General features: G+C 43.6%; 1 protein-coding gene across 1 annotated transcript; it reads right to left on the bottom strand.

Annotated features, from left to right (window-relative positions):
• Nucleotides 1-915: 915 nt before the first annotated feature.
• siva1 (SIVA1, apoptosis-inducing factor) lies at nucleotides 916-12,211 on the bottom strand. Its single transcript, XM_038778110.1, has 4 exons — nucleotides 11,993-12,211; nucleotides 5,025-5,258; nucleotides 1,973-2,129; nucleotides 916-1,090 (listed from the first exon to the last, which is right to left on the bottom strand). The coding sequence occupies exons 1-4, from the start codon at nucleotides 12,108-12,110 to the stop codon at nucleotides 1,042-1,044; spliced, it is 558 nt and encodes a 185-aa protein (XP_038634038.1). The 5' UTR covers nucleotides 12,111-12,211; the 3' UTR covers nucleotides 916-1,041.
• Nucleotides 12,212-13,787: the final 1,576 nt, after the last annotated feature.

Here is a 13,787-nt window from a genome sequence, read left to right as displayed (position 1 = left end):
ACAGCAAGCAGTCTTCCAAGTGGTGGTTTCTTTCAGCTAGTAGCATCCTAGTCAGTCAGTATAGGGGCTCAAGCACATTCTTTAGGTCTCAAGCACATTAGAATATACAACAAGCAATCATCATCTTCCAGACAAGGTTTCAAACTTTTAACCCATCTGTTCAGCTGAACATAAAGATCCCATGATGCTAGCTAGAGGAAAGGATTTCTCCTAGTGTCTATTATTCCTCAAGACGTTTGTTGTGGGATCTTGCCAACTATAACCAACTTCCAACAATTTCCTTTACAACTACAATAATGCTTCAGAATCCATGATTTTTGTAGTATAGTCAGAACATAAGGCACAATAAAAAGCTTTTCCATTTTTCACATAATTGACATCTGCATTTTTTGATTTATTCCTTCTCCAGTTACTCCCAAAGAAAGTAATGTGAGCCAGATACAGAATTTGCTCAAGCTGTCCAAAATGCAATATGGTCCCAGAAATTATCCCCACCCAATAACTGCAAAAGCAAGAATTCAGGCCAGGACCCAGGCATGGTGGGTTGGGGGCTTGCAAAGAATTCCCAATCACTACATGCCATTGGTGCAAGAGCAGAGGCCAAACAGGTTCTCAGATGTTTAATAGAATTATAGCTCCCATGGAATACAGCAAATCACCATTTGGCAACCTAGCACATGTGGCCCTCCTGGTATGGAGGTCCAGCACTGTCACGAGATTTGATATGATCAGTAGCTGGGTTCCTGGTCAGGTACGAGTGGTTCTGGTTAGATTGACATAGTACATTTTTAGGGCACTGAAGAACTTGAGCAGACTGTCAACAAATTATAGAATGGGTCAGACTGTGTGTTGCAAATTTAGTCTACGCGAGGATAATGCATGTGCATTTTCAAGTGTAATACAGTATTACAAAAAGTTATACAAAAAGTTTTATTTATACAAATACACAATTAAAAAACAGTATATTACAATGCATCACTGTGTATATGAAAGTGATCAATTTAATACAAGTTCGAGACAGTTCAAACTTCAATATCCTTTTCATGGGAAGCAGCCAAAGCAGAACACCTGATCATAGGCTTCATTATAACTGAAAAAAAAGTATAAGAAACAAATTACAGGCAGCCCAAATTGTTATTCGATACTTGCAATGTCTGATTGTGAGAGCAATCCAACTAAATCACCACCACTCAATAAGGATGCAGTGTATACAAAGAGCAATAAGCTGTAACATTTACCCACAAGACAGTATATGCACTAGTTGAGAAAGGCAAAAGCAGAATATACAGTATTTGGTGATCAATGCAAAATTCTGAAGCAGTTCTCTTACTCCAAATGAAAGATCGACATTTCAAAATTAAGTAACTGATGCAGAGGGGCATTAAAGTTGTTTGAATATGGGATTGGTGAGTATGGGGAAAACAAGTGATTAGAATAAATGGTTCAGAAACCCAGCAACTGCAAGGGCTTTGGGACAAATGGCCCATTTGTGGTAGACGTTCTAGTTTAAAAATCAGGAGAAGGGCATATCCATATGGGATGATTCAACAATGCATTTTGGCTTTACCTCCTGTCCTTCGCCAGATTCAAACTTCAAGGAGGCACGCTCCAACAGTTAGGCGAGAACCAATTCTAATACAATGGTGACCATTATAGCTGTCCTAGTAGAACTGAGAAGTTTGGTTGCTGGTTGGAATTCAGTGCTTTCACACCTTCCTAATCTTGACCGTTATGCAAGTAACAAATAAAAACTTCCCCAGTACAAGTGGAGGTCAGTAACAGCTACGTCACATGCATTATTGCAAGTGGAAGCAGGATACCTTGTCATCAGCACTTAGAGGTTAAAAGAACATTTAGAAATCTACATGGTTCAACAAGAGAAATGTCAAAATTGCTGGTTTCACATCAAGAGCTTTAAGTTGAAAGAATGCAAACCACAAAAGTAAAGTGATCAAAGCATCAGATTACTTACTCATCAAATGAGCACAGTGAACAGCAAACCCTTGCACAGCGATCACACACTTTGCTGCAATGTTGGCATATTAAGTGATCACATAGTGAGCAAGGTTTCTTGAAATTTGACGGTTTCAAACAGATAAAACAGTTCATAGTTGCTGGCTTGATTGGTGCTGTGGCAAATAGAAATGAGCATGTTAGACCAAGCTACAACAGATTCAAATGAAAGCTCAACCAAGGTGGATTTTAACTTTTACTATGGCATGGCTTGCATGTTGGCAGAAACAGAGCATCAGATGCAACATACATGGGAAGCTTTGTCATGTCCCCATTTAGTAGCAGGCTTACTAGGCTACTGTATAAAAAACCCATCAGCAAAATCAATCCTCACAAACTCCACCCAGTGGTCAGCTCTTTCAGGAGCACAAACCAGAATCAAACAGTCTCTTGGTGACAGTATCCAACCCAAAACAAACATCACATCTATGCCAATACAGAGTCATTACATTAAATTTCAATTTAAAGCCAGTGTACAAGAACTGCTTTGTAGTTACTCCTTTGGGGGAAGAAATCTCAGGGGCAAATACTTTTGATTGGGTCCAAGCTGCATTACTGCTTTGCCCACTTCACAAAAAAATGTTCTTCGTGGAGATTTACACATTGCTATGAAATGTAGCCATTATTGCTAAAGGTGCCTTACGGTAAATCAATTTGTAGTTCCAGCAACATATCAATTAATCACTATTTGTAGCATAGGAAAAAAAGTTGGTTTGTTGAGCATAATGAAGAGGAATTATCCATTTCACATTATTACTCTACTCCAATATTCAGGTACAGAAAGTCTGAAATAGTAACATCTGATATTTGCATGATTGTTATGTAGCAGCCCGCTTTTACTCAAATTTAAAGTCACATTTTTACAGCACAGCAAAAAGGCTCTTCAGCCCATAGTGTCTGTGCGGGACATCAAACACCTATCTATTCTCACCCCATTTTCCAGCGCTTGGTCCAGTCTGTAGCCTTGTATGCTATAGCATTTCAAGTGCTCATCTAAATGCTTCTTAAATGTTGAGGGTTCCTGCCTCTACCACCCTTAAGTTCTAGATTCCAACCACCCTTTGGGTGAAAAAGCTTTCTCTCAAATTTCCTGTTCCCAGCCATTGATCTACATCCCTCAATTTTATACACCTCAAAATTGGAGAAGGGGCACGGCGGAAGAGAGAGAGAACTGGACAGTAGATATTATCTAGTGACAGTAATGTTAACTGCAATTGTGTAATTTCCAAATTGTCTGCTTTGAAATTAGGTATTTAAAATGAAATGAAATACTGTAACATTTCTAGAGGTGTTGAATTTGTCAAGTTACATTTAAGGAAAGTTATGTGTCATTTTTACCAATATGGAAAAAGGTAAATTTTAAATCATGTGTGCCATTCTGGCAGCTAAATGGTTAAAAATGTTACGATCACCATGGAAAAAGAATGAGTTTCATCCAATTAGATTGAGCTCATGAATCCCAACAAGCCGGAGTAAAACCTACTAGGCAACTACTCCGCGCCTTACAACAACCTTCTACAAACTCTTGTATATAAATTAGACCTCCAAATTCTTTTGCTGGATCAGTCAGCATTTAATGTCCATCCCAGGTGCCCTTGAAGGAGGTGGTGGTTTTGGCAAGGAAGTTGACAGCAATAAAAAAGTCCTTTTTCCTCTAGGGGTCAGGAGTAGTCCAACTTACAGATCCCATAAAGGCATTTGGGTCAAAGAACCATAACCGTCATTGCCAGCTGACTAGCCCCAAGGATCTGGATACAGTGCTAAAAGTTTAAGGAGCTCACACGAGTGGACATGGTCATTGAATGCATCCAGTCATGAAAATGAGCTTTAGGCAAAATTATGATATTTTAATTTACTAGCTAGAAACCTCAATGAAACTTTAAAAATTATTTTTTAAAAGAACTTGAACTCAGCCCAAGATGGCGAACCCCCATTTATTGAACCAATTCAGTCCGAGGTACACTAGTTGGTGTTAGGGAGTTTCAGGATTTTGACCCAGTGACAGTAAAGGAATGGCGATAACAGTTCCAGTTCAAAATGGTACATGGCTTGCAGATGGTGGACTTCCCATCACCTGCTACCCTGTTCCTTTAGGTGGCAGGGGACACCAGTTTGGATGATGCTGTTGAAGGAAGCTTGGTGATCTGTTGTAGCACATCTTGTAGATGTAGACTATTGCCACTATGCTTCAGTGATGGAAGGAATAAATATTGAAGGTTGAGGATGGGATGCCAATCAGGTGGACTGCTTTCTCCTGGAATGGTGTCAAACGTTTTGAATGTTGTTGGAGCTGCACTCACCCAGGCAATTGAAGAGTATTCCATCACAATCCTGTCTGTGCCTTGTAGATGGTAGACAGGCATTGGGGATTCAGCGGCAAGTTACTCGCCTCTGAATTCCAAGCTTTAGGCTATAAGAATGGCCCACTGTATTTATATGACTGGCAGAGTTCAGTTACTGGTCAATGATAACATTGAGGATGTTGACTGGTGGATTCAGTGATGGTAATCATTGAATAGGAGACGGTTAGATTCTTCTTGGAAATGTTATTGCCTAGCACTAGGCGCCGATGTAATTTTGACACTCTTGCACTAAAGCCTGAACATTGTCTAGGTCTTGCTGCATGTGGTCAGACTGCAGGAGAGTCATGAAAAGTACTGAACATTTGAACATCCCTACTTCTGACTTTATGATGGAGGGAAGGTCAGTGATGAAGCATCTGAAGATGGCTGGGCCTTGGACAAGACCAAGGAACTGCTCTAGGAGTGGCTTCCAACAACCACAACTATCTTCCTTTGAGCAAGGTATGACTCGAGCCAGTGCAGTCATCCCCCTGCAGATTCCCATTGACTCCAGTCTAGAGGGCTCATTGATGCCACACTTGGTCAAAAACAGTCACTCCCACATCTCTGTGATATTTATCATTTCATATATTTGTTTAATAATAAATGAATAGACTGCAAACAAACTTTAAACTAAATATAGGTTAAATTTAAAGTCAATAAGCTTACATCTGTATGAAGCTAGTGAGCCCTTCACAAGTTGTCCATTATGTCCAAGAAAGGTTTGCCCATGGAGTAACACACGTCCTTCACATCCATTACAAAGATCTTCTGGTACTTTTAGGCAGTTATCTTCAATAGGTTTGGACATGGGAACCGGTGTACAATTCTCTTCGGAATTGCCAGTCCACATGTATCCCATAAAAGCTTGTGCACCATTAAACAGCAAGCTTTTAGTTTTTTCTGAAAAAATAATGTTGATTATGTATGAGAAAACCAGTTTAGAATGATTCAAAAGTAGTACATTCATTACCAACTGTAGTAATCTAGTCCAGCTTGAATTTTCATAGCAGAGACATTGCTCTCCATGTCTTTTTTTAAACTCCATTCCCAATTTGCCTGCATATTTCTTCCTCCCACCTCCCTTCCACTATTAGCAGGTCTGTAGACTGCACCCACACTCGATCAGAAGCAGAAGGCACCCATTTCAAAAGAGACTGGTCCCAATCCCGTTGAGGTGCAACCCGTGTCCTACGGAGGTTCACTACTGATTGGGGAGGTGTTGAAAAGAGGATCAAGGTGCATAAAGGAGTGAATGCTAGTTAGTATTTGGGGAAGGAATAAGTGTTCGATAGGCACAGACTAATGAGGAATATAAATAATCTCAATGCATCCAGAGGTCACCACTGACCAGAAACTGAACTGGACCAGCCACAAAGTGCAGAGATACTAAAGCAGTTCAGGAGGCATGAATTCTGCACCTCTTGATTCCCCAAAGCCTGTTCATCATCTTCAATGGCATGACTCAAGTGTGATGAAATACACTTCAATTGAAGCTCAATAGCATCTGGGACAAAGCAGCCCACCTACCATCTTAGTTATTCACTCCCTTCGTCCAGTGAACTGTGGCAGCATTGTGTGTCATCTACAAGATGCACTGCAGTCCTTTCAAGCAGCACCTTCAAGCCTGCAACCTCTACCATGCAGATTCTTTAAAAAAGGCATTGTAGGATTAGAAAGAGGATTTACTCAAGTGGGCAAGGACAAAGCCCATCTGGTTAAAGAGTGGAGAAGTGTTTCCAGGTGGAGAAGTGTTTCCAGGAGTACCCTACAGGCATCCAAATAGTTAAACAGAGGTTGAGGAGCAAATCTGCAGAGAAATAAATTATTTTATCCGATAATGTTAGAGAAGGCAGGAGAGGAATCTCAATGTGTTCAGGAGAATGTCCTTGACCAGCAAGTTCAGTGCAACTGGGAAGGAGGCACTGCTGGATCTGGTGCTGGGAATGAAGTGGACTTTGTATCGATGGGAAACACTTGAGTAAAGAGATCATATTACTACAAGGTTTACATTAGCTCATTGCATTTCACCATTAGCATCTAGATTAGGACCCCTGAAAAAGAGGGTCAACCACAATGGGATGAGGGAGGGATAGAATGCAACAGGAAAATGACAATGGATGGTCTTTTGAGGGAGGGAGTTTTCAGTTGTTGGCTGAGTACATCACCCCAAAAAGGCTGAAAAGGGTAGGTGAACCGTTTCACAGAAGAGGGCAATAGACAATGAAACCAGTATCAATACATGTCAAAAGAGTTTTAAGTGGCATGCTAACAGTGGTTAGCACTGCTGATTCACAGCACCAGGGTCCCAGGTTCAATTCCTGGCTTGGGCCACTGTTTGTATAGAGTTTGCACGGGTTTCATCCGGTTGCTCCGCTTTCCTCTTACAAGTCCCAGAAAACACACTGTTAGGTGAATTGGACATTCTGAATTCTCCCTCAGTGTACTCGAACAGGCACTGGAATGTGCGACATGGGGCTTTTCACAGTAACTTCATTGCAGTGTTAATGTAGGCCTACTTGTGACAATAAAGATTCTTATTAAGCTAGAATCAGACCAAACATGGCAAGAGGATTGCAAATGGAATGGAAGTCAGTCTACAATTGTACAGGGCATTAGTGAGACCATACCTAGAATAGTGCGCATGGTCTGAAGCTGTTCTGAGAATTCACTAGGCTGATTCTGGAGATGAAGACAGTCTTAGGAGGAAAGATCAAGCAGGTTGGCCCAATACTAGCCAGGAGTCACAAGATTCTAAGGGCACAAACAGGGTAGAACTGGTTTCCCCCTTGGGAGGAATGTGGCACCAGATAGGAGTCTGCACGTCCTCCCCGTGTGCGTGGGTTTCCTCCGGGTGCTCCGGTTTCCTCCCACAGTCCAAAGATGTGCGGGTTACGTGGATTGGCCATGCTAAAATTGCCCGTAGTGTCCTAAAAAGTAAGGCTGGGGGGGGGGTTGTTGGGTTACAGGTATAGGGTGGATACGTGGGTTTGAGTAGGGTGATCATTGCTCAGCACAACATCGAGGGCCAAAGGGCCTGTTCTGTGCTGTACTGTTCTATATCTATATCTATATCTATATCACACAGTTCAAAAGTTAAGGGACCTCCTATTCATAATGGAAATAAGGAGGAATTTTGTTGAGGGCTGTTGGTCTTTGGAATTCTCTTTCCCCAGCAAAAGTGAAGGCTGGGCCATTGACTATTTTCAAGACCTAGTTAGACAGATTGACACGAGTGAAGGATTATCGGGATAGGAAGTGAAAGTCACATCAAATCAGCAAGGATCTTACTGACTGGTATGGCAGGCCTGAGGGGCCAAATGGCCAACTTCTTGCATTCTGATAGATAGCAGCACATTCTGGTAAATACTGGAGTATGGTAGATCAAGCATCACTGCTGGACCACTTTTTAAAAGGGATACTGAAATACAGTAAAACGTCAATCCATCAAATTTGTCAATCCATCAAATCTTAGGACAATACCAGCTGACTGACAGGACATGTTTGCAGAGAAGCAAAAGATGATGTATTTTGACAGATGGTGGAAGTGTCAGTGTTCAGGGACAGAGACCTTCATGGGGCTCAGGTACTGATCTTTGAAGGTCGCAGGACAGTAGCTAGCCAAGCATACGAGATCTTGGGCTTCATAAATAGAGGCAATGTTTCAAAAGTACACAAGAGCAGCAGGCAGACAAGCAAATTCTCCCTCAGAATGTCACAGTAGCCTGTGAAAAGGATGGGGCAAAAAAAAAAAAAATCATCAAGAAAGGTCACCCCCATACAACACTAGTTGACATTACGAGTCCATGGTAATAGGGCTGAACACAATGCAGGTATGAGACCAAGAAAGAAAGAGTGGGAGAGAATATTTTGTTAAACAGTCAGACAATGTGAGGGACCGCTCCTCCAATCAAAGATTTGCTCCTCCCCATGCTGCTGCTCCAGAGGAAAGTGACTGGGTGTATTTGTTTTAAGTTGGGATGCGGGGAAAAGGGGAGGGGACTGTTTCTGGCAGCTCCCAGAGGATGCAAGTCATTAAATTTTTTTTTATAAATAACCCATTTTCTCCACACTCCTCTCCAGTTAGAAGAACCTCCTGTTTCAAGACAAAAAATGACTTGGGAGCTTGACCTCAAGCAGAGGCCAGGATGGCAATGGATCCAGCTCACCTAAGTGGCAGCAGCTATCTCAGAAAAAAGAAACATAGGCGGAAGGGAGAAGACGGACATTGGCAGGTATGGGCAACAGGCAACACTTTTTCACACTTCCGGCTTGTTTTATTTATGCTGCCCATCTGATTTGCCAACACCCAAAATCTGTCTGAACCTGGTTTTCAGGTTTATAAACTGCCACTGCAACAAAACAAAATTTTAATCCTTGTAACAATTTTCTTCTCGTGTCCAATAAAAAGTTTAAAAGCAAGAGAGAAAAATAGTGGGGAAATAAAGATTTTCTTTATGGTTCTGCTGTACACAATCTCTATCCATGTAGAAGCATTGTTTTTTTTTAAAAACGGTTATGTGTTCACGTTTTAAAAAGATGTAGAACAACAGAGAATCCAGTTGATCCAGAGGAGCCCATCCTTCCAGGCTGGGGTACATATGAAGGAAAACAGTTTAATTGTTGTTGGATTCTTTGTGGCCTGTACAGCACCAAGTTCTTCAATATCCTTCAGGCGGAGGCTCCCCCTGCAAGTAGTCCTTGAAAAATCAAACCTAGCCCTCAAGAAAATTTAAAATAAAAAGGAGCCCCAAAGAAAAAGATTATCCCTGCTCACGTTAAAGAGTATGAAAGCAAGGAAATTATGCTGAATGTATACAAAACTCTGGTTAGGTCAAAATCAAAACTGGATACCATCCTCTGATTAACACAATGGGTAGGTTGGTCCTGGAGAAATGCAGAGGAAACTTGCCAGAATGATGCCAGGGAATGTAGCTACAAGGTTAATATGGAGAAGCTGGAGTTTTTCCTCAAGAGAAAGGTGATTGAGGAGAGATCAGGTAGGTACACAAGATTTGATGTAGTAAGAAAAACTGTTTCCATTAGCAGATAGTACAAAGACTGGGGGACACTAATTAAGATTTTGGGCAAGAGATGCGGACAGGGGTGAAGAAATGCAGCAGGTGGTAATGACTTGAACCCAGGGCCTCTTCAGAGTGCGTTGGAAACAGATGCCAATGGTGAATTCAGAAGGAAACAGGATGGGCACTTCAGAAATTAACTTATTGGAAGGTTACAGAGAAATTAAGTGACTAAGTTGCTTCACAACGAACAGGGACGTGATTGGCCCCATAGGCTTCCTTATCAGCCATAATGACACTATCGACACAGTACAGCCTAAACAGCACAAGCTGGCTCAAGCTGAGGTCATCTCCCTCAATAGACCTTTAATATAATAGTCCAACAAAATGTTCAATTACCAGTGTGTGATATAGGAAATGGTTATATATTTTGTTTTCGTAATAAACCCTGGGTTCAAATATGTACCGTATCTAGGGAGAACAAATTTCATCAGGAAACTGCAGTTCAATAAGTTAACTGATTCACATGCTTCTCAAAAAAAGGCCCAGAATTTATTTTAGCACATTTGCTAAATGGGCAAGGAAAACAGAAGTTTAAAAACATTGTGGGGCATGTTGCCGAAATAGAGCTGATCAACAGCCCATCTAACGTCAGTTTACAAATCTCCATTTAATCTCCCAACTGTTATCACACGAGTTGGTGGAGCACAGAACACAAGTGAGCATCATCAGCCTCACCATTATTTTCACAACCAATTATATGGCCCAGATCTTGTAGTTAAAACAAAGCCAACAGCACCAAGCATAAACCAATTAGCAGCCACACATGCAATTAAAACACAAATCAGGAGTGACTGCAGAGATGCCCTACCTACTCCTCCACGAGCTGCACACAAATGTTATCTCACCAAAAGACTTAGCATCAAAATACATCAGAAAAGGTTAGGTTCTAGAAGAAACTTTAACAGCACAAGTCTTAAATTGATGCCAAACAACTTCAGTGTGAAGGCTCTCCCCCTTACTGCTATTTATCTTTCTTAATTTCACTTCTCACTTTGTGTAGATGATTTGACATCAAATTAAACAGACATGCACAGCTCAGCAGGGTCTCTTCATGCTGAATGACTCTTTCTTACTTGGTTCACAGGTCCTACATCCTGCTGCACCAACAAAAATACCCTCCTTCAGAATGTCAAGCTCCTGTGCAAATTCCCTGTCCACTACAAAATGCCGTTTGTGTTTCAAACACATCACCTCCAGTAAGAAAATTAGTTTAATACCAGCTAGATCAGCTGCCTATAGACAGGCACATAGGAAAGTTGTTACCCCACTTTAGTGGCCAGTTAACGACAGCAAGGGCTGCCAAAACTCTCAACCATCCATCCACCCACTTCACTAACTCATTCCCATCTCATTGGGATTCAGAGAGGCAGTGTGAGCTGGAGCGTGCGCAGTGCCAATGTTGGACTCAGGCAGGAGGTTTCATGGAAACCCGGTGGAGGCCCCGAGTCCAATAAGGGGTTTCCGGTCCCAGGTTTGGATACAACAGGGGGACAGGTGCGGGTTGCTCCCGGTAATAGGCCACGGTTAAGGGCTACCGTCTTTCTAGAGGCTGCAAAAACTGGCAGAACGTGTTGTGAAATCAATGGGTTGTTGTAAAACAGGTCAGGGTTAGAGTCAACAACTTCCATTTGTATAACAACTTTAGTATAAATCATCCCAGCACACTTTACAGGTCAAAGCAAGAACCTAGGCACAGATAACCAAACCCCTGGAATAAGTGTGACTTTTAAATGGAGTCTTAAAGGAGGAAAGTGAGGTGAAGACGGAGAGGTTTAGGGAGGGAATTCAGTGCCAGGGGACTGAGGAAACTGACAACACAGTCACCAGGATGGAGCAATTATAACAGGGATACAATATAAAGGGATATAATTATAATACAAGAGGTCAGGATTACATCAGGAAGGAGGCCAGGGAGTAGTTAAAACATAGGATGAGAATTTTAAACTTGAAATGTTGCTTGGTCAGTGCAAGTCAAGGAGCTCAGGAGCGATAGGGCAACTGGAATTGCTGTGAAATATGCCATGGACAATAAGTAGCAGTGGTTAGCACTGTTGCTTCACAGCTCCAGGATCCTAGGTTCGATTTCAGCATGGGTCACTGTGTGGAGTCCACACATTCTGCGTGGGTTCCCTCCAGGTGCTCTGGTTTCCTCCCACAAGTCCCAAAAGACGTGCTGTTAGGTGAAATGGACATTCTGAATGCTCCCTCAGTGTACCCGAACAGGTGCCAGAATGCAGTTTGAGGGTCGGTGCAGACTCAATGGGCCGAATGGCCTCCTCATGCACTGTAGGGATTCTGTGGTTCCTCAGCGACAAGAGGCCTCTCCTTCAGGTCAACGCTGACCAAAAGCTCCTCAACTCGATTCTGCATTGTACGTGACGCAGAACCAGGTTTTGGCGGCAGGGAGAGGGGTAGGGGGATTGCGGCTGCAGCTCGACCAGGTCATCCCCTGGCCGGCCCCGCACCCCTCCGGCCCGCGGTCCCAGGACCCTGGCACAGGCCAGCCCGACCCCCAGGCTCCGGGGCCTGGTCCCAGGCCGCTCAGTCACTCACCATACACCTCCCGCTTGTATTTCTCCCCAAAGACTCCCTCGTTCAGCTCTTTCTGGGTAACATGGATTTTCCACTGCAGCGGCGCCGTGTCACCAAAAGGACTGGCTCTCTTAGTCATCCCGATCACGGAGCAGACCCGTGGGAGGAAAACAACTTCCCGCGCAAACTCTGACCCGGTGACGCGCGCACGTTATTTACTGAATGGACCCACGTGATGTCGAAGCGTGACGTTATTGCGCCCGCCCCCTCCGACCGGCCCCGCCCCCGCCCCCGCCCCCGCCCGTCAGTCCGGCACCGCCCCCACCGCTCGGCCCCACCCCTCAGGCCGGCTCCGCCTCTCCAGCCGGCCCCGCCTACCTAAAATATAACATGAGAATACACATGACCACGCTGTTGTTGTGGACTCTTACCGCCTTTCATACTGTGCATCATAGCTACAGCAGCAAGCTGTACTCTATTACACCGCCCATTTAACATTAATCTGTTATGTGCAGTTCAAGCACAGGGATTGCACGGAAGTTATAAATCAGGATCCACTGGTACCAAATCTTTAGAAACATTAATGGAAAAGCTTAACTCTGAAAAACAAACTATTTACAACGGACAATAAATACTGGGCAATCTCAGCAGATCTGACAGCATCTGTGGAGAGAGGAGGAAGCTGACGTTTGGAGTAGCTCCCTTCTCTCCACAGATGCTGTCCAGTTGTGGACAGGGCTCTCAACAGTGTGCGGTCCATCTCCTCCGCCACTACCCTCGCCTCCTCCACTCCCAGAACAAGGATAGAGTCCCTCTTGTTCTCACATTTCATCCCACCAGCTTCTGTATGCAAAGCATAATCCTCCGCCATTTTCACCAACTCCAGTGTGATGCCACCACCAAACACATCTTCCCTTCACTCCCTCTGTCAGCATTCCGCAGAGACCGTTCCTTCCGAAACAATCTAGTCCACTCCTCCACCATACCCAGTACCTCTCCCATCACCCATGGCACCTTCCCATACAATCACAGAAGGTGTAACCTACCCCTTTGCCTCTTCATTCTTCTCATTCCAGGTTAAGCCGCTTTTCACTTGCATCTCTTCCAATTTTGTTGACCGCATTCGCTGCTCCCAATGTGGTATCCTCAATATCGAAGAGACCAAACGCAGACTGGGTGATCGCTTTCCTGAGCATCTTCAGTCTGTGCGCATTCAGGACCCTGACCTTCCTTTTGCTTGCCATTTTAACAAAAGACCCTGCTCCCATGCCCACATGTCTCTTCTTGGCCTGCTGCAATGTTCCAGTGAAGGTCAATGCAAACTGGAGGAACAGCATCTCATCTTCCGGTTAGGAACGCTACAGCCTTCCAGCCTGAACATCGAATTCAACAACTTTAGATGATTAGCTCTTCCCCACCTAGACCCATTTGTTTTCATCCCATTTCATTTAAACTGTTTTTTTACCATTTCTTTCTTTCTTAATATATATTTAACCCCCACCCCCCCAATCTTATCCACCTTTCCTTAACCTTTCTCCTCTTTGCTTCCCCCTAACGACATAGGTAGGAAAAGGGATGGGGATGTAAGGCAGGTATTCAGGGAGCTAGGGTGGAATCTTAGAGCTAGAACAAACAGAGTTATTATCTCTGGGTTGGTACCCGTGCCACGTTCTAGCAAGGCGAGGAATAGGGAGAGAGAGCAGTTGAACACGTGGCTACAGGGGTGGTGCAGGAGGGAGGGATTCAGATACCTGGATAATTGGGGCGCATTCTGGGGTAGGTGGGACCTCTACAAACGGGGTGGTCTACACCTGAA

Source organism: Scyliorhinus canicula, chromosome 2, assembly GCF_902713615.1.
Source record: "Scyliorhinus canicula chromosome 2, sScyCan1.1, whole genome shotgun sequence".
In the NCBI taxonomy this organism is placed as follows: domain Eukaryota; kingdom Metazoa; phylum Chordata; class Chondrichthyes; order Carcharhiniformes; family Scyliorhinidae; genus Scyliorhinus; species Scyliorhinus canicula.
This window is presented reverse-complemented; position numbering and strand designations above follow the sequence as displayed.

Coding starts and splice junctions, on each gene's coding strand:
- siva1 (XM_038778110.1), bottom strand. CDS start 12,110: ATGACTAAGAGAGCCAGTCCTTTTGGTGACACGGCGCCGCTGCAGTGG. Junction 5,259..11,992: donor ATACAAGCGGGAGGTGTATG/GTGAGTGACTGA, acceptor TTATTTTTTCAG/AAAAAACTAAAAGCTTGCTG. Junction 1,091..1,972: donor TCACTGTGCTCATTTGATGA/GTAAGTAATCTG, acceptor CTTTTTTTTCAG/TTATAATGAAGCCTATGATC.